The sequence below is a fragment of the Pterocles gutturalis genome, unplaced genomic scaffold, assembly GCF_000699245.1.
Source record: "Pterocles gutturalis isolate BGI_N339 unplaced genomic scaffold, ASM69924v1 scaffold26398, whole genome shotgun sequence".
Classification (NCBI taxonomy): Eukaryota; Metazoa; Chordata; class Aves; order Pterocliformes; family Pteroclidae; genus Pterocles; species Pterocles gutturalis.
Window position 1 is genome coordinate 40049 of NW_010121385.1, and position 21079 is coordinate 61127.

General features: G+C 37.8%; 1 protein-coding gene across 1 annotated transcript in view; it reads left to right on the forward strand.

The window, feature by feature from the left end:
- DNAH3 (dynein, axonemal, heavy chain 3) overlaps positions 1-21079 on the forward strand; it is a 58670-nt gene that overhangs the window by 35786 nt on the left and 1805 nt on the right. Inside the window, exons 38-57 of the mRNA XM_010077225.1 lie at positions 261-497; positions 871-974; positions 2016-2310; positions 2767-2946; positions 3920-4043; positions 4137-4293; positions 5052-5195; positions 6288-6954; positions 7070-7235; positions 7574-7790; positions 8739-8921; positions 9834-10032; positions 10955-13096; positions 14038-14263; positions 14588-14832; positions 16301-16417; positions 17489-17643; positions 18425-18592; positions 19967-20109; positions 20686-20890. Of these exons, the coding sequence (XP_010075527.1) occupies positions 261-497; positions 871-974; positions 2016-2310; positions 2767-2946; positions 3920-4043; positions 4137-4293; positions 5052-5195; positions 6288-6954; positions 7070-7235; positions 7574-7790; positions 8739-8921; positions 9834-10032; positions 10955-13096; positions 14038-14263; positions 14588-14832; positions 16301-16417; positions 17489-17643; positions 18425-18592; positions 19967-20109; positions 20686-20890 (6074 nt within the window). The remainder of the gene's footprint in view (positions 1-260; positions 498-870; positions 975-2015; positions 2311-2766; positions 2947-3919; positions 4044-4136; positions 4294-5051; positions 5196-6287; positions 6955-7069; positions 7236-7573; positions 7791-8738; positions 8922-9833; positions 10033-10954; positions 13097-14037; positions 14264-14587; positions 14833-16300; positions 16418-17488; positions 17644-18424; positions 18593-19966; positions 20110-20685; positions 20891-21079) is intronic.

Sequence of the window (21079 nt, forward strand, 5' to 3'; positions counted from 1 at the left end):
CATGTTTTCCTTGCCTTTTGCTAGCATTTGAAGAAAAGAATTAGGACCTTTTGTAAATATTTTTTCCTCTTTTTTTTTTTTTTTTTTTTTTTGTAAACAGTATTTTGCACAGACAAGATCCTCAATCTGTAGATTGAATTTGTTCCACTGAAGGCAATGCTCTAAGTTTATATCAGAATACTTGTGCAAAAATGTATTTTGAATTGGGATTTGTGGTTATTACTGGCATTTAACTAAAATTCAAAATATGTGGTTTTTAGATGAAATAAAGCAATCCGAGGAAGAGGAGAAGGAAAGCATGTCTAGTCAGCAGATCATCTCATGGCTGCAGGGGCTTTTCCTTTTTGCTTTAGTTTGGACAGTTGGTGGGATCATCGATGCAGACAGCAGAAAGAAATTTGATTTGTTTTACCGCAACTTGCTACTGGGAATGGATGATGAAAGCCCACGCCCTAAAAGTGTGAAGCTTACCAGAAACAATATCTTCCCAGAAAAAGGTGCTTCTTCATAACTGTACTTGCCTGGCTTTTTATAAAGCAATAAGAAAAGTCAGTACTGTAGGGAAGAATGGAGTGCCTGGCAGATGTTAAGTCTGCAGCAGAGCTGCCATCTGCCAGGCCCTGGGCTGCACAGTTGGCTCTTTTCTGGCTCTTTTAACCAGGAGCAACATACGGCCCATGCTGCACTCAAGCAGTGTGACTGAATGTGACCTAAAATAATTTTGTGATGATGATGGCTGGGGGAGGGTATCTGGTGTACTAGAAAGCCTTCATTATCTCACAGTGTTGGACATCTCGCACTAAAATGATTGAAGTTTATTTTTATTCTTTAGTCAGTGGGTTTTCCTATGTTGTGTTTTTCAATTAACAGGGAGTGTTTATGACTTCTATTTTAACAAGCATGGCAGTGGGCAGTGGCGCATGTGGACGGAGTACATCACAAAAGAAGAGCAAGTTATCTCCCCAGAGGCTAAGGTTCACTTGATATCTTTCATTATACAAAATAATTATTTTACTCAATAATTTAGAGGTATAAATCATCTACCATAGCCAGCTCTGTTTCTACTATATTAGGCTTTTTAATGTTTGATCTGCAACATTTCACTAATCTCTGTAAGCTCCTTTTCATGCCTGTGTCTTAATTTTGGTACCATCAATATTTAAATTTCAGCACTACAGATGAATTTGGAGCCCTGAGGTTGGCTGGTAGTTAAATTTTTGGTTCTGCTTTTGTCTCTGTAGTAGCATCTGATGTTGGGGAAATCATACTAGGAAAAAGCCAAAGCCTGAATTTCTGTTCCTTCACTGTTGTTTTGTGTAGTTGATATAATATTATAGTATGGGTTAATCAGAAAAAGCAAGCAAAGAGACTTGCAACTTCTGTGGGATATGGAGAGCAGTACTGAGAGTCCCAGATCCCTTCCATTTCCAAATATGGGCACTCACATTTTGATCACAGCCATGAACTCAAGGGATTGCAACACAGCAGAGATCTGTAAAGAGTACTTATTCTGCAAGTGAAATTTCAAGATATCTTAATTGATGTTTGTTCAGCTTTTCATTCTATTGTAGTTGCAACTGTCTTGTGTACTTAGTACATGAGAGATGTACTATAACATTTAATTCTGCTGTCTAAAATATTTTTTTTGATATCTAGTCGACAGCTGCTAATGCTAAGTGGAAGATGAGGAAGAGAGAGACATTTCCATAGTACAGTTCCTTTCCTTTGCACAACAGGGGAACAGAATTAAGCCATGCTAACCATTCAGTTCTCCTTCTGGGTTTTATATAGTGTCTGTGAACCATAATACAAATAATACTAGTTGTACTTTTTACTGAAAGAAGTGGGGCCATACTATCAATCAGAATCTTGTTATAGCCTAGGTTTTCAGAGAAAAGAATCATTGAAAAATGCATTTGTCCTACAGGCTTCCTGAAGTTGCTTGCAAATGTTTGTGTCTGTGAAAGTATTAGATGTTTGATTTTCTTGTGTTATTTTACTTTCCTGTGTAACAGGTATCTGAGCTAATCATTCCAACAATGGAAACTGCCAGACAAATGTTTTTTCTTGAAACATACGTGGAGCATAACGTCCCTCTGCTTTTTGTGGGTCCCACTGGCACTGGAAAATCAGCTATAACAAACAATTTTCTACTACAACTTCCAAAGGAAAAATACATCCCAAGCTTCATCAACTTTTCTGCAAGAACCTCGGCTAACCAAACCCAGGATATGATTATGTCCAAGTTGGACAGAAGAAGAAAAGGATTATTTGGGCCACCTTTGGGAAAAAAAGCTGTAATATTTGTCGGTAAGACATATTTTTCAGGTTTTTTATATCATTCATTTAAATTCTGGATTTAGGCAAAGGAAGTGATTCACTGGGAGTAGTAATTTTGGATTGCCTCAGTGCTCTTTGGCTCTTTCAGGCATCCAAAGAAGGATTAGCACTGCCCCCTGCTGAAAGGTTTCTCTCTGTTTAAGTGGTGGTTGTCTTCAGAATAGTTCATAATGTTGCAGTGTGTGACATGAAATAAAATGAAAACATCCCCACAAAGTTAAACCATCACCCCTAAGTATGCCTGCAAAGTATAATGTCATTTGATTCTCATTAGTTTAGTGGGAAGCAAGAATAACAAGACACAACCTTTTTCTACTTCTAGTTCAGTTATTTTTTCCTCTTAGCTGTGAAGGAAAACTATAATTCCTAAACACTCAGGTTTGGTTTTTTTTTTTTTTTTTAATTCAATGTCTGTGTTCTCCACAGATGACCTAAACATGCCTGCAAAGGAAGTGTATGGAGCTCAGCCACCTATTGAGCTTCTCAGACAATGGATTGATCATGGTCACTGGTATGACAAGAAAGATACTTCCAAGATTAATATCACAGATGTGCTGTTTGTTTCAGCTATGGGTCCACCTGGGGGAGGCAGGAATGACATTACAGGTAGGAAATATATTACTGTGGCAAGTACTTATCTAATTGACTGAAATTAAGAGGCAGGTTCAGTTTTGCTGATGACAAATTCTACATTTATCTATTGTAAATCTGCAGATACATTCACTGACTGTGTCACTCCAAGTCTGTATGCTCAATGTCAGATCTGTACCTTTTCCAGGAGGCATTTAATCAACATTTAATTAACAATGTTAAGAATGATGAAAATAATTCTAAAATTGGAGAATTTGACACTTTTTCTACTTTCTATTATTCGGAAAGAGGAGGGAATACATCTTCTTGCCAAGTCTCTCTGGCAATTCTTGTCTGAAATAGTATCTCCTGCTGCCTGCATTTACTTACAAGCATATTGCCTGCAAGTCTGTGATTCCTGTCCTGTCACTATAAGGGAAGTAATATTTTCTAATGAAAAAGTTATGTCAGTGAATGCCCTAATGTAGCTACAGCTACACAGCAATAAGGCATTTTATGCTACTTTGCTTCACATAAACACTCTCATACAGTTATAACTGTATGTGCTCTGAGGACACTTTATTAAAATAACTATTCTGATACAGATAAATTTGTAAAATTTACCACCGTATAGACTGATTTTTTTTTTTTTAGATGAAAGCCAATAACAAGATACTTACTTTTGTAAAGTTTTACTGTGTCATATCATGATCAACAGGGCTAATGTGAGCTGAAATTGAAATGTCGGTGATAGTGGCCTTGTAACGGAGATTCTTGTTTTTCATTTTAGAAACAGTTTTTCTAAGTGAAATACTGATGTAAAATATGAACCAGTTTAGATTTCTTTTGCATCACTGCTGGTGCAGAAATTTGACCCAAAAATTCATGGAGCTGGAGCCAGTTTCAACTGTTGCTTGAGTGACAGTCAATCCTAGAAAATGCTATCTGAAAGGCTGATAAATGCTTAGACATTCCTAGATCTTTCTGCATCTGTTTGTGTGTATTACAGGACGCTTCACACGGCACTTGAATATTATATCTATCCGTTCTTTTGATGATGACATATTAACCAAGATTTTTACTGCAGTTGCTGATTGGCACTTCAGCAAAGGCTTTGAGTCTCTGTTTCTAAGGTAATGTGATATATTTCCTGTCAACACCTTTGTCGTCTTTTCTCCTGTGACTTACCTGCAGAAGTTACAATTGTATCTCTTTTTATTCTTAAGGCTGGGGAAGGTGATGGTCCAAGCGACAATGGAGATTTATAAAATGGCCGTTGATAATTTTCTCCCAACTCCTTCAAAATCCCACTATGTCTTCAATCTGCGGGATTTTTCCAGAGTTATTAAAGGAGTGCTGCTTTGTCCACACACTCATTTGCAAGTAAGTTGTAGTTTAATTATGTTGCTGTAAGAAAGAGCAATGGGAAAAGTAAGTTATTTTTGTAATATCAATAAGTAAAGATCTTGAGATACATGAACTATGATTTCAATAGATTTGCAACTTTTAAAATCAGGAGAGTTCCTGAACACCTTGCTATATATTTTCTCTCTGTCTCTGAAAGAGGCAGCTGTCATTTTCGTTAATATTCTTTACATGTATTAGAGTTGTCACAAGCTACAAGTGAATCCTGACAGATGTATATGATTTTGATCCTTCTACTTCTTAATCCGTTTTCAGTAAAATGGCAGTTTAAAGGTATATTAAAAGTTTTATTTCTGTTAGAGGAATTTTTTTGGTGCAGAAACAGAACAAAATGGCTACAGGCTATTCAGGGGAAATCTTAGCCAACAACAGTTTTGGGCAGGGCTTGGGTTAGAGCCCATGAGCCATATCTTTGAAAGATTTATTCTTTGCTTTATGTTGGAAGGGTGCAGAGATTTGATACAGTAGAGAAAAATGCTTTGGCATAAGAGCTTTGCCAGTTTGTATTGGCAGAAAGGACAAGGTAGTAACTAGATGAGGAAGTCAGTTCAGTTAGCAGATGCTGAGCCATGTGCTGAATGGCTTGGAATTGGAAGATTCCCACTGAGTTTAGTACAAGATATAGCAGGGTCCAGATGGACACTTCTATCCTTTTTGGTTTTAAACAAATCCTGCCTGGGCTATCTTTACCCAGTTTCTTGTATTTACGTTTTCAGGATGGAGATAAACTTATCAGACTTTGGATTCATGAGGTTTACCGAGTTTTCTATGATCGCTTAGTTGATGAGGAGGACAGGAATGTATTCTTTCAGATGGTACAAGAGACAACATCAAATAGCTTCAAGCAGAGCTTTAATAAGGTATTTCTGGGTGATGTGCTGGGCCCAAGAATGAGACTGATGCATGCATACAATCATAGAATTATAGAATGGTTTGGGTTGGAAGGGATCTTAAAGATCATCTAGTTCCAACGACTCTGCCATGGGCAGGGACACCTCCCATTAGCCCAGGTTGCTCAAAGCCTCATCCAGCCTGGCCTTGAACCCCTCTAGGGATGGGGCATCCACAGCTTCTCTGGGCAACCTGGGCCACTGCCTCACCATCCTCACAGTAAAAAATTTCTTCCTAATATCTCATGTAAACCTCCCCTCTTTCAGCTTAAACCCGTTCCCCCTCATCCTATCCCTGCCGTCCCTGATCAAGAGTCTCTCCCCATCTCTCCTGTAGCCCCCTTTAAGTACTGGAAGGCTGCTATAATGTCTCCCCAGAGCCTTCTCTCCTCTAGGTTGAGCAATCCCAACTCTCAGCCTGTCCTTGTATGGGACATGATCCAGCCTTCTGACCATCTTTATGGCCCTCCTCTGGACTCGCTCCCACAGGTCTATACTTAGACATTGAGATTACATTAGTATTGGTCACATTTTGAATTATTTCTATCAGTACATTTATAAAGTATGGATGGTCTTCTCTTTGTATTGTGTATTATACACATTCTTAGTCAATTTAATATGAATTACTTCATATCAGAATGATTCATAACTTCAAAAGTATTCTGTGTTGGTACAGAGGACTATTTGGAATAAATGTTTTGCACTATATTTATCTGTGCTTTTGCTTAAGTTAATATTTGGATGAGCCAATGGCAGTAGTGGGTACTTTTCTGAGAAGGCTTTTGGGAACTTGTCCCATATTTGACAGCAAAATCTCTCTGTGAGATATGTGTATGTGGAAGCCTGCATGTCAGCCTAGAGCATATTTCCCATTTAGGTGGTTTTTTGTGTTTGGTGGGTTTTTTTCTTTTTTTTTTTTCCCAGACTAAGGTAATAACTAGAATAGCTGGAAAACAGTGCTTCCCACAGTATTATTACTACATAGATAAGAATGATTATGAATCTAAGGAAAATAATTCTCTAATAGTTTGAATTATCTGTTGATTCTTGTCTTTCCTCTAGGTACTGAGTCATCTTTCACCTACTGAAGAAATCTCTGATGATAATATTCGCAGCCTGTTCTTTGGAGACTATTTGGAGCCGGACAGTCATGTAAAAGTGTATGATGAAATCACAGACTTAAAGCAACTGACAACTGTGATGGAATATTACCTTGAGGAATACAACAATGTCAGCAAAGCACCAATGTCCTTAGTCATGTTCCAGTTTGCTATTGAGCATATATCAAGGATATGCAGGGTATTGAAACAGGATAATGGACATCTGTTGTTGGTGGGGGTTGGAGGGAGTGGTCGACAAAGTGCTACCAAGCTAGCCACCTACATGAATGGCTTTGAACTCTTTCAAATTGAAATTACAAAGTCCTATGGAATCAATGAATGGAAGGAAGATGTTAAACAAGTCATGCTGAAAGCAGGTGTTCATGACAAGAATGTGTCCTTTTTGTTCTGTGATCATCAAATAAAGGATGAAGCATTTGTAGAAGATATCAACGTGCTTTTAAATACTGGTGATGTGCCTAATATCTTTGCAACAGATGAGAAAGCTGAAATTGTTGAGAAGATGCAAGGTGCAGCCAGGAAGGAGAACAGGAAAATTGAAGCCACCCCCCTTGCTATATACAATTTCTTTATTGAAAGGGTGAAGAAAAATTTGCATATTGTCTTAGGTCTGTATACAATGTGTTGTTTCTTAGAATATTTTTTCTTAGGCTTAGTTTTTTTCTGCTTCCTAACTGCAAACAAACTTAGGTGACAATCGTGATTTTTTTTTTTGTTTTTTAGCCATGAGTCCTATTGGAGATGCATTTCGGAATCGATTACGGATGTTCCCTTCACTGATAAACTGCTGCACCATTGATTGGTTCCAAACCTGGCCTACAGATGCTTTGGAAATGGTTGCTAACAAGTTTTTAGAGGATATTGAGCTTGAAGATGACATTAGAAAAGAGTATGAGTTTATCTGTCAAGAAACCTATGAAGCAAATGTTTGTTCCCCTCCCCCTTGCACCCCCAACACACTTGATGAGGAAACTGTGCTTAAAAATGGATAAAGCTAAGCTAACTCTTGAGATTTCAGCACAAGTCAAAGATACCTAGATACATCTATCTGATGTTTCTGAAAATCAGGCCACTCTTTGAAAGAAGTCTAAAATATTTCTTAAAATGGGGAAAAACAATTCTGCCTTCACTACCACTAATATAATTTCATAAGCTTAGCGTAATTTCCTCATAATTAACATAAAGACAAATTGTATTTTCATAGTAATGTGGAAAAATTTTCTCTAGGGTTGTGTCAATGTGCAAATATTTCCAAGAAAGTGTGAGAGAGCTCTCCATCAGCTATTACAGTACTCTGCGAAGACACAACTATGTGACGCCAACTTCATACCTAGAATTGATTCTTACCTTTAAGACTCTGCTGAATAGCAAAAGGCAAGAAGTTGACATGATGAGAACTCGTTATCTCATGGGACTTGAAAAACTTGACTTTGCATCTTTACAAGTAAGTTTCAGCTGAAAACACTGAACATGTTATGTATGAATATACATACTTCAGTATGGTGTCTGTATAAACTGATTAAAACTTACAAAAAGAAAATTAAATTCCCTTTCCACTATATTCATGGTGCTATTGATAATTTTCTATAGAAAGCCAGCATGAAAAGTTAGATTACTGTTTAGTAATTTTAAGAAATTGTGGTAAATTCAGATTATAGCACTTAATAGAAAGGTAAATGAAATTGATGTTACTTATTAAATGTTGAAGGAATAAACCTTACAGATCTCATTATTTTCTCACAACCTTATATGGAGAAGCCATGCCTCAGCATCCCAGTACCTATTACCCTTTTCAAAATAGGGGAGAATTTGAAGAATGTTGTAAGACAATAATAAACATCAATTCCTGAGTAGATTCCCAGTAGGAAATTGATCAGGTTCCAAGTAAATAACCCCATTTTTCAACCCATGGGATCCAGGGATTGATCTTTCCACAATGCAAAATAAAGGGGCTTCCAGATAAACATGAAAAACATCCAGTTTGCAGCTGTTGCTGTCACTAATTCTGTTTTTCCTTCCAAGCTTCTTTTGGATTTTGTTTTCCACCTGTACAATAAAGTATTCTTTTGGGTTCCACAAACTGGAACTGACTGTGAGGAAAAAAATATAATTAATCAATTTATTTCTCATTATTGAAATTAAGTGGATCATAAAAAGGCAAGCATATTACATGGATGATCAAAAAATCCTTTAAAAAAATCTATTCAGTTAAATAAAACAGCTTTTAGTAAAAATAAGCTAGAGAACTATTTTAATAATTATTTAGATCAAATGTCCCTGTTTAGATTGTATTAATGTAGTGTCTTGTGATCCTTCTGCCTAAGACATCAGGATGTGAAATGCATGGAATGTTTACACAACTTTCTTCTTGATTTCCTGTTTTGTTCATCAGGTTACAGAGATGCAGAAAGAACTAACTGCCCTTCAGCCTGAACTGATTCAAACTTCTGCAGAAACAGACAAAATGATGATCCGGATTGAAAAGGAAACAGCTGAAGTAGATGCAAAGAAGGAACTAGTGTCAGCAGATGAAAAAGAGGCTAATGAAGCAGCAGCTGCTGCTCAGGCTATTAAGGTAGTGTACAAGGGCTTGAGCCTGGAGCACGATGGGTTCCAAGTCTTTCCAAGTAGATGGGAGTTGTGATGATGTGGTAATGGTATGATCCAAGCTCTTCAAGTAACAAAGTTGCAAGAGATGATGAATGAGACATTCCTAATATAAACAAGGTAAATTTTGGCTGTTTGGAGGATGAGTGTATCTCGCAGTACTGCATAGCTTCCCTTTCTAGTTCACATCCGAAAAGCTATATAGCTCTTATTTCTGTGCTAATATATTCTTCTTCTCGACAGATTGAGTAATGAGGTTATACTGTTTCCAGGCCCAAAGACAGTTTGTTTAGAGTTAGCTGAGGTAATTTGGCATAGCACTGCATGGAGCCCTCTTAGGCATAACCTAAGAGATATTGCCACAGCCAGATGTCTGTAGCACAGAATTTCCCGTGGGAAGCTGCAGGATTCCTCAATTTTTTTTTTTTTTTTTTTTTTTTGGTAACTAGTTGGAAATGTCAGTGATAGATAAGATAGATAATTGCTGAGATCTGAGTACATGATAAAGAATTTAAGCTACACAGTATATATTGTTACCTGATCAGCACTGTAAGATTTAACTAAGAACTGTATCTAACGTGTATTTTAATGCTCCTTGTCAGACCAGAGAGACTTTGATCTTGAAAGCTTGTCTCGCTTTTTCAGCTATCAGTTCAGCTTATGGAAGTTCCTAATTTCTCTACAAACCTTCCGTCTTTAAACTACACAGACAAATTGTGAAAGTAGTTTTCTCTCCAAGAAACACAGTGTTGTGAAGAGTCTTTTTATTGGGTACTTATAAGCAGGGAAGGATCTCTGAGGCTCTGCTGGAGTCGGGTAATCAGGTTGCAGACCTAGTATTGTGTGAAGGTTTACAGGCTTCTGCCCAATGTCTTAACAGGATGAATGTGAAGGAGACCTTGCTGAGGCCATGCCAGCTTTGGAGGCAGCACTTGCAGCTCTTGATACCCTGAATACTTCAGACATCTCTCTTGTGAAATCCATGCAGAATCCACCTGGTCCTGTTAAGCTTGTCATGGAGAGTATCTGTGTCATGAAGGGAACTAAACCAGAGAGAAAGCCTGATCCAAGTGGCAGTGGTAATGATGTGGTATTTGTTATCCCTGCCCTAGGAATGCTTGTGGAACTGCTGTGTTGTACTAGTGAGGTGCTTGTGGTGTGAATGCAGCCATGTGCACTCAAAGTGCATTTTGCTACCAACGACTTACGACTACACCGAATAGCTAAGAGCTGCTTTTGCCATTGTAACGTATTGCACTTGCTTGACACTGTTGTACAAGCTTTGTAAATATGATCCCAGTCACCAGCACAAAGTCATCTGTTCAACTTGCTTTGACCCAGTCTTGAAATCTGCATTGCCTTTAGGGGCTCTGGGAGGTGGAGATGTGCTGTGCACCTGTATTTTCCCCTCTAATCCCTACTACCAAACTCTATCATTTACACTGGGAGACAGAATTCTAGCTATAGCCCTGCTATAGGGGATTACTCTAACAAGCACTTTCTGAGGGGGTATTGCTGTTATTCTGGGATTGCACAGAATTTGTGAGGTAGGAAAGGAAAGAGACCTTTTTCTTTCACTTTTTTTTTTTTTTTTTTAACTTACACCCCCGCAGCTCAACCCTTCGTAATTGAAAATAAGAATTCCATAAGTGTCTTTCATCCAAAACTTTCTTACCTAGATTAGGAAGGAATACTTTCACGTAGTTACTGATTTCTCTAATAAGCTATGCTAAGAAAGTCTGTATAGTAATTTGTTTTCTTTATTTTGCTTGGTTGATTTAGAATTAATATGTAATTAATAAATATGACACAGATTAGGGATGCTGAAGTTCCTGTCTGAATTTCTTTAGGTAATGACTTTCCCAAACTAGTTAACAGCGTTGCATAGTAAAATTCTGTTGCAAAGTCATTGATGTTAATTCTTTGTATTATGTTTCAAGTATTTTTTTCAGTTTGAACATGCATGTTTCAAGCCTGATTTTAGTATTATTTGCAATATAGGTAAAATGGTAGAAGACTACTGGGGACCATCTAGAAAAATTCTTGGAGATCTGAAATTCCTTGAGAGCTTAAAGACGTATGACAAGGATAATATTCCTCCCGCTATAATGAAGAGAATTAGAGAGAGGTTTGTTGATCATCCAGATTTTCAGCCAGCTGTCATAAAAAATGTCTCATCTGCCTGTGAAGGACTATGCAAGTGGGTGCGAGCCATGGAGGTATATGACCGTGTTGCAAAAGTGGTCGCCCCAAAGCGTGAACGTTTGAGAGAGGCAGAAGAATTACTGGAGATTCAAATGCAGAAGTTAAAAATAAAACAAGCAGAACTTAAGGAGGTAGTTGATCGCCTCCAAGCTTTGAATGATGAGTTTAACAACATGAATGACCAGAAGAGAGAATTGGAAAATAATATTGAACTCTGTTCAAAAAAGCTTGTGAGAGCTGAACAGCTAATTAGTGGTCTTGGTGGAGAGAAAGATAGGTGGACAGAAGCTGCACGATTATTAGGAATCCGGTACGTAGACCTTATAGGAGATGTGCTGTTATCATCAGGAACTGTGGCTTATTTGGGAGCCTTTACTGTAGATTACCGCCTAAAATGTCAAAAGCAATGGCAGGTCTTGTGCAATGAAAAGAACATACCGTGCTCCAGTGATTTTAGCTTAAATCATACATTAGGGGATCCCGTCAAAATCCGTGCATGGCAGATTGCTGGATTGCCAATTGATTCTTTTTCCATTGACAATGGCATAATTGTTTCTAACTCAAGAAGATGGGCTTTAATGATAGATCCTCAAAGGCAAGCTAACAAGTGGGTAAAAAATATGGAGAAAACTAATAGGCTGTCAGTTATCAAATTATCTGACACACATTATGTGAGGACCTTAGAAAATGCTATTCAGCTTGGAACACCAGTCTTGCTAGAAAATATTGGTGAAGAACTAGATGCTTTCATAGAACCCATTTTATTAAAGCTAACATTCAAACAACAAGGAGTAGAATACATGAAATTAGGAGAAAATATAATTGAATATTCAAGAGATTTCAGGTTTTACATAACAACACGCTTAAGAAATCCTCATTATCTTCCTGAAGTGGCTGTGAAAGTTTGTCTAATCAACTTCATGATTACACCTTTGGGTCTTCAGGACCAACTTCTTGGAATTGTAGCTGCAGAGGAAAAGCCTGAGCTAGAAGAAAAGAAAAATAAACTGATCATAGAAAGCGCAGCCAACAAGAAACAACTAAAGGAAATAGAAGATAAAATCCTGGAGATCCTTTCCAGTGCAGAAGGAAACATTTTAGAAGATGAAACAGCAATTACTGTTTTGTCTTCATCCAAAGAGTTATCTGAAGAAATCTCTGAAAAGCAAAAAATTGCCTCTGTAACTGAGATGGAAATAGATTCTACTCGAATGGGGTATAAGCCAGTTGCTGTTCATTCAGCTGTTGTCTTCTTCTGCATCTCTGATCTGGCAAACATTGAACCTATGTACCAGTATTCACTGATTTGGTTCATTAATTTGTATGTTCAATCTATTGCTAAAAGCGAAAAGAGTGAAGTTCTAGAAGAGAGAATTAAAAATATAACCAATCATTTCACAATAAGCATCTATAATAATGTCTGTCGTTCACTGTTTGAAAAGGATAAGCTGTTATTCTCCTTCCTTCTGACAGTAGGCATCATGAAGGGAAAAGACCAAATAGATGATGAGGTTTGGCGTTTCCTACTGACAGGAGGTGTTGCTCTTGACAATCCTCACCCCAATCCAGCTCCAGATTGGCTATCTGACAAATCATGGGCTGAGCTCGTACGTGCATCTGGTCTGACAAACCTCCATGGACTAATGGAACATGTAAGAGAGAATTTTTCAAAGTGGAAACTAATATATGACTCTGTAAGACCCCATGAAGAAGCCTTCCCAGATGCATGGAGCACACTAATGGGGTTGGATCGCATGGTTATTCTCAGATGTTTGAGACCTGACAAAATTATTCCAGCAGCGCAGGAGTTCATTGTGGAAAATATGGGAAGAACATTTATTGAACCACCTACTTTTGATCTTGGAAGAAGTTACAGTGATTCAAATTGCTGTGCCCCTTTGATTTTTGTATTATCTCCAGGTGCTGATCCTATGGCAGGTGAGACTGGTATTAAAAAAAAATCTTTTCTTATCTGGTTAAATATCACTGAGTGTGACTAAACTGATAATATCCCCTTCATTTGATCTTTGAAGTGTCTTTAAAGTACAATACAGCAATGATGGAATATTTGCATCTGCCTCTATATATACAATGTATATAATAGGAAAATTGCTAGAGGGTGTAATGAATGCAGTGGTGATGAAATGTCGAGGTCTCTGAGCAGAAACTTAGGGATCTAACAGCTTGTAACATCCAGACCAGTTTATAATTTACACTTGCATTACAATTCTTTCAGTGGGTGTTTGGGACTTGCCCCAGTCTTTGTTACAACACCTCCTCCAGAAAGTTTCCTCCCTCTCAGTTACTAATTAAATGGTGTATATGACCACACTTAAAAACACATCTGTTAAATGTCCTTTAAAAAATAACCACCGGATTATTTTTAAACTTGGTTTTCTGTCAAAACAATTGTAATGTGGAGCCATACAGTAAGGATGTATTTCCAGGGGGTACTGGTTTTGATGGCGAAGCTGGACGGTTATTTTTAACCAGATCTAAAGATCCAATTTACAGCTCAACCCTCATAAGCAATTGTACCCATCCAACCCAGAGAGTAGAGACCTGTAATACAGGCTGGAACTGAGCACTCAGGGCTAAAGGAGAGGACAGGCATGTAATGTGGATAGTATTTTTTTTTAACATTACTTTATAGACCTAAATTTTAGCATATGCCTCAGAAACACAGTGCCTGATTCAGCATTTGATACTACTTCTGGGTTGTTGAGGTGGGGTTTGTTTTTTTTTTTTTTTTTCAATTGAGTAAAATATTTATAGACTTTTGCCCCTTTAATAACTTTACATTATAAAAATTATGAATATAACATAGATCTACTTTCTAATAGACTTTGTCTTTGCATGCATGAAACTTGGCATCATAGGTTTGCTAAAATTTGCTGATGATGTTGGCATGGGAGGCGCAGGCATTCAAACTATTTCGCTTGGACAGGGCCAGGGCCCAATAGCAGCAAAAATGATTAATCAGGCTATTACTGATGGAACCTGGGTAGTGTTACAAAACTGCCATCTTGCAACCAGCTGGATGCCTGCGTTGGAAAAAATCTGCGAGGAAGTTATAGTGCCTGAGAATACCAATGATAAGTTCAGGTAGGAGTTCTAATGTTTTGCTCTTTTTAATTGGTGTATTTCTTGTTTGCTGAAGACACTAGTAAAAAGAAATGAAGCTTCTTTTGTGAACAACTAAGTATAACATTCATATCGTTTATGTGCAGTGATGAAACAAAGTCACCTAATTAGGATGTAATCTCTTCCACCTGTCCAATATAATCTACTTTATGCCTGCATTTTAGAACAAATTTAGATGTTATTATAGTTAAGCAAGTAATAAAACCTAGTCTTCTGCAGATCGATACTGAGGATTTGTCAATATTGATGATTTTTTGATAATGTGCTTTTTAAAATTCTTTTCAGGTTGTGGTTAACTAGTTATCCATCGGATAAGTTTCCTGTTAGTATCCTCCAGAATGGCATCAAAATGACGAATGAGCCTCCAAAAGGAGTTAGAGCGAACCTTCTTCAGTCATATCTTAATGACCCCATCTCTGATCCTGTGTTCTTCAGCAGTTGCCAAAAGCCAGAAGTGTGGCAAAAACTGCTGTTTGGCCTTTGCTTTTTTCATGCCATTGTGCAGGAAAGGAGAAACTTTGGCCCACTGGGTAAGGTTTAGATTCTTTTTCAGGTTGTTTCAAAAATATTAGTAGTTTTGAAACGCATTATTGGAGCCTCTCTGTAAAAAGGCAATATTGTTGTTAGCAGTACTACAAGAGTGCAATCTGTACTGCACAGCACACAAAGTTTAAAAGCTGTTATTTGCAAGTTTTCTTATTCAGGAAAAGCTACTCTTGAAACTACTAAAAGTGTTACCCTGGGGGAGTTTTCCAAGTAAATATATTATACAGTAGTTACATTAAATTATAGCTTACTAAATTATTAATTTATTCTTACAAACTACAGTAATTTATCCATCAAATCTAGTTCCATTTAAAATTTTCATAATTAAAGATGTGTTTTCATCAATTCTGCTTTTCTTATTTATGTATATACTTTGTTTTAGCAAAGCTAATGCATGTGTTTACTGAAATTTATGTAGCTGCAGTGTGTTGTTCATAACACAGAAAAAAAAAGATATGTATTGGTAAGATTTGTGGTTGAGCTTTTTCTAAAATATTAAAATATTTAGAAAACTTTATAGAATTCCAAAGTTTTTCATAAAATGCAGAAATGCATGGAATTCTAGTTTCAATTTTTTAACTATGTAGAGCTTAGTTAAAGCTCTACATAGTAAAGCTCTACATAGTATTGCCCAAATTGTTAGATTCTCCGTTGGTGTACATGAAGATCTCAAGCCTTTCATTGCCACTGAGCCTGCCTTTGTCATAACAGTAACTGCTATGAAATGTTATACTTTGACTGAAAGCCACTGTCCTTATTTTAATAGGCAGCTGCTTGAATAAACACTAGACTGCCAGAATGAAGATACTAGTTTATTGCTTTAAAGTAAAAATAACATTTTTGTAAGTGACAAAGAGGTCATTTTCAAAAGCAACATCTGCTGCTTAATGTGACAAGCTGCCTGGAGGAAGGATAGTTGCAGCAATAGCCCTGTTTTTTGGTTTGCACTAGGCATACAGGTTTTCTAAAGGATTCTCTTATCTGAAATGTTCTCCTGGTTGTTTTTTATTGTACCATTACTCCAAATGTCATATACAAGCAGCATTAATAGATGGGCAGATTGATTAAAAATTAAATCAATCAATTAATTAAAACTCCTGTTCTCATCATCTCCAGTTAGCAACAGATTAGCTGAAAGTACTGAGCAGGTCTGTGTTCTATTTAAGGTAAAAATTTTTCAGGAGTGTGCAATGCCAAAATGCCTGTGCTTATGTTTTAATTATACAGAATGATGGTGATAGTGCCTTAGGATACAATATTGTTATGGAGTCATATTGTCCCTTGAGCAATGAACAGCCTGGTAAATTCCAGGGCTGCTTCTAGGTACAGTTTGGCAGCTGTTTATATTCAGCTCTGCAGTAGCAATATAGTACCAACACCATCATGTCCTCAGTGTGGTTATCAGTACAGTGCACCCACCATTGCCTCGTGTATCTTTTCTGAATCAAACAGGTTGGAACATTCCATATGAGTTCAACGAATCTGACCTCAGAATCAGTATGCGACAGATGCAGATGTTTCTGAATGAATATGAAGAAATCCCATTTGAAGCTCTGACATACCTGACAGGTACAGGCATTGCACTGTCCAACATACATTGACTGTGCTAGGCACTTTCAGCTGGTACAGCGATAAACTGATGAATGCTTGACAAATAGAGTGGATTCCATTCAGGTTTACTTTCTTGGCCTTCCACATACAGACAAGTTGGATCCCGAATGCTCAGATGTCGTTGCTGTCTAAGCTCATATGTAGCTAGAAGAATTACTAATGGTCCAGCAAACCTCCTGGTCGTTGTTTGATATATGTCAGATAAAAACATTGATGGCCTCTCTTCCACCTTAGCTGATCAATATAATCCTCACACAGTAAGCATGGGCAGTTTACCAGAAGATGTGATAACACTCATCAGTTTAAAGCAGGAGGTGTTGACCTGTGTAAAAAAACTTGGTTGCTGTGGCTCTTCAGTTCTCTTTCTCCAGAAAGGTAGCTGCTTCTTGGCACCTCCTTTGTCAACCTTATAAAGATCATTCCTGATTTTTACTAGTATTATGATAAGCTTTATGAAAAAGAATTTAGGGAGTCAGGATTAAAGTAATAACTGTGAGCTTTTAGCTGTTTTCTGTACTTTATATCAGTGTAAGCCTCCTCTTACAGCTTGCCTGTTACTTAAGTCTCTCCAACCCCTTCTGCACAGGGGTACTGCTTCTTTGTGATCGCTTGTTTTCTACTGTATACATACATAATCAGGTTAAGTTTTTATGAAAGGAACACAACAAGTATTAGCTATATAACACTGTTCAGATTTTGAAAGTTTAAAAAATTCTTACTAATGAGAATTTCAAGCAAAAGACCAGTCATTTAAAACATGAGATTATTTAATCTGGCACGAGTAGCAGTTTCTCAGACTAACTCATAGTGTTCCTTAAACCTTCAAGACACACAAATTTGGCCCATAGGTCCAAAGGTGCTAAAGTGCCTAATTTCCATTGAATCAATTGAGATATAGGGCCTAAAAACTTTTGAAGATCTGGAGCTTCAGAACTTCAACTTACTGGAGCTATATATTATTGCAAAACAATTTTTATTTGTTCATTAACTTTTCAATTTTTCATTCTGGTTTTCTTTGTCCTTTCCCAGGGGAATGTAACTACGGAGGTAGAGTAACAGATGATAAAGACAGGCGTCTACTCCTGTCCCTTCTTTCTATAGTCTATAGCAAGGATGTAGAACAGGACAAGTACATGCTTGCACCTGGAGATGCCTACTACATACCACCACATGGTCCATATGAGGTGAGAAGATAATAGAGCTAAATACTTTCTGAGTTATTGGGGGGGAAACCTTATCTACACTGTACTTTGATATGCTGAATACAACAAATAGAAAATAAAAAAACAAGATCACAAAGCCATGCCAGAATATATCTTATGCATGAAATATGAATCTGGTACTTGATATCTAACACATCACAATGGAGATGTAGTCATCATCCAATATTTTGATGTTTGTTGATGCAAAGAGCCACCTCGTGCAGGTTTCCAGTACAGTTCTGGAAAGCCAATAGGAGTCAGGCTCCAGGAATTCACAGTGTACTTCTGCACCCTCTTGCAACCACTTTTGCCTTGGAAAGCAGTGATCGGGATGAGGAGGTGGAATAGCAGGTATATACTCAATTTTTGTTCCCTTTTTCCCTTCTGCCAGCTGCATAGAGATAACAAATGTGCTCAAATCCTGCCTATTTGTGTAGCCTGCAGTTACAGGGGTGATACGTACAGCATCCTACCTTCGTCTGTGACTCCTGTCAGTGCTCCCTGTATATATCTAATGTACATTTCTTTCTCTTGCTTTCTCTTGCTGTTTACATGAAGGTGGTAAGAACAACTCCTCAGTGAATGTTTAAACTCTTCAAAACTTTTATATTTATCTCTATGGACTAAGTCAATTCCTGGATACATTTAACTGGGAACTTATGTGCTTGATTGTAAAAGAGAAGGTTCTGTCCAACTTGGGTTTACTGATGATTTATTTATATATCATTGCATGATTTATCATATCTAAATGTTTCTTTCACAGTCCTACATTGAATACCTACGAAGTTTACCAATTACAACACACCCTGAAGTGTTTGGACTTCATGAAAATGCAGACATCACCAAGGATAACCAGGAGACTAACCAGCTTTTCAGTGGAGTGCTCCTGACTTTGCCTAGAGAAGCAGGAGGAGGTGGCAAGTCCCCTCAGGTAACTGAGGAAGAAAGATCAGCTTGCACTCTGGAAAGGTGCCCTTTCCTGTCATGCCCTAGGTCTCGGACTAATCCAGCACATCTTACACATGACTGTGGCATTGGGAGTAGATGTGAATGTCCCTGTAGAGCAGCAGACAGATGTGGCAACCTTTAAAGATGGAAGATACCCTAATGCCATTGAATTCAAATAGGTTAATACCACACAACCCCAACTGGTTGAGTAGAACATGCAGTTTGAATAGGAATGTTTCTTTCATATTTCTTGTTTTGAAATAACAGTGAAGTGCTTCATTTCAGTCATGAATTAGAGCACAGTTAACAATCACAGGTGGTAAAGCACCTCAAATCACATCCATCTCTAGGCAATTTTAAAGTATGACATTTAATTCTAGTCTGTAAATTCCACTGATGGAGGTGCATGCACTGGCCTGACTTCATCCAGCAGTGGTTGTGTGAACATCCCTGCCATTCTCACTAGGGGACAGCCTCCAGAGTGCCAGGAAATTATATCAAGTCATTTAACCATCAGGCAAGCAAACCCATTGGAGGCAAAAGTTGTCTTCCTGGTGAAGTCTGTGCTATAATGGCACTTTCAGTCTGTTATTACTCATTGAAGGCTTAGGTTTTGAGATACGATTTTTTGCTTCCCCTTGGCTCCTTCAGTTTCTACAGTCCCAAATGTGTAACTGTGTTTGTGTCTTGTGTGGCACAAAGAAAGGGAGCAGTCTGGCAGAAAGGAATAACTTGGACATGGACCTTACTGTCATCTACCCCTCCATGGAACCTGGTTGTGAAGGTGCTGGGAATTTCTTTCCTTCATCCTGTCCTGGCAGCTCAGGTTACTCAGGCCAAATCCATGCCCCTTTGACACAAGTGGATTCTTGAAAAGTGGAATCAATGGAGCCTTGTTTCCTGTGGGGTTGTCTAGTGATCGTATTTTCTGATGTCTAATAGGCTGCAAGTAAAGCTTCTCATGGCTGGGGCATTCATATGGTTTTTCCATCCTTTTCCCCATGCTGCATGCTTGTCTTTTCCTTCATTGTGGTAGTAGTAGGATTATGTTTGTCTGCCCTGCTGCCTGTTTCCTTAAAAGCTGACTAAAACTTTTTTTCAAATTAAACCGAAATTACTAACAAATTCTAAATTATTGAGAAGGGAAAAGGAGCGAGCAGGCACATGCAGAAACAGACAGGATGATGCACAAAGAGCGTAAGAGCACGTAAGCATTATTTCTTTAGGAAGATGGACTAAAATACCTATGTGGTTATACAGAAAAAATATAAAATCTGTAGTGTTTTGTGGAATTTATTGAATAAAAATAGGTGAAAAAAAGGGAAATTCCTCATTCACTGCAAACTTGTGATTTCAGGAAACTGTTGAAGATTTGGCAAAGGACATCCTATCCAAATTACCAAGTGACTTTGATATTGATGAGGTTATGAAGGTATACCCAGTACTTTATGAAGAGTCCATGAATACAGTTCTTAGGCAAGAACTAATCCGATTTAACAGGTATGGCTCAGTGTTTCGTGCAGCACTACTAATACTGAAATACGCTTGTGTGCATCAGTGCTAGACACTCACAAGCCTTAAACAGTTACAAGCCTTTCACAATACATTTTCTTAACGTGATCTGCTTTGGATGAACCTTTTAAAAAGACTTGAAAGCTGCAGCTGACTACCTGAATACAGAAATAGTACCTGTATTCTTGGAGTATGAACTGAAATCAGATTTGAGTTTGTTGTGTTGAGGTAGGGAAGCCTACTTTTTTCTTTTTAAGTCATACCCGGCCCCAATATTCACAGCACACTATGTTAATTAGTGTTACAGTCTTCAAAGCTCTTGTCACTTGATTTCCCTTGTCTAGAATGGGAATTTTCACTGTTTTTCATTTATCTGTGTGTGTTTTGTCTTTGTTTGCTTTTCCGAAGTTAAATAGGAGGTTTGATAACTGCAGGTGAGATAAGGAATTACTGACAGGACATTTACCAGCTTTGATGGGCCCTTCATTCCAGTTGGACTTGGAGGTCTTTAGCCAGATAGTAAGAAGTAAATAATGAGATGACAATTTATTTTTTTATCTCAAGGCTCACTGACGTTATTCGGAGCAGCCTCATTAATTTAGGCAAAGCCATTAAAGGCCAAGTGTTGATGTCATCTGAACTTGAAGATGTTTTCAACAGCATGCTAATGGGAAAAGTACCATCAATGTGGGCTGCCAAATCCTATCCATCACTGAAGCCACTGGGAAGTTATGTGTCCGATCTCATCTGTCGTTTGGTCTTGTTCCAGGTACGCTAAACTGAGACTGACAGGTCTAAGGACTCGGTAGTTGAAAGTTGAACGGGTAAAATGTGTATCCATACTGTCCTCACTCAGCAGTACCCTTACAGCTCCAGATTGTGAACTACTTGCACATACTTATGAGCAAATATATACCACACTAATGGCACTGGAATTAGCTGGGCAATTGTTCAGCAG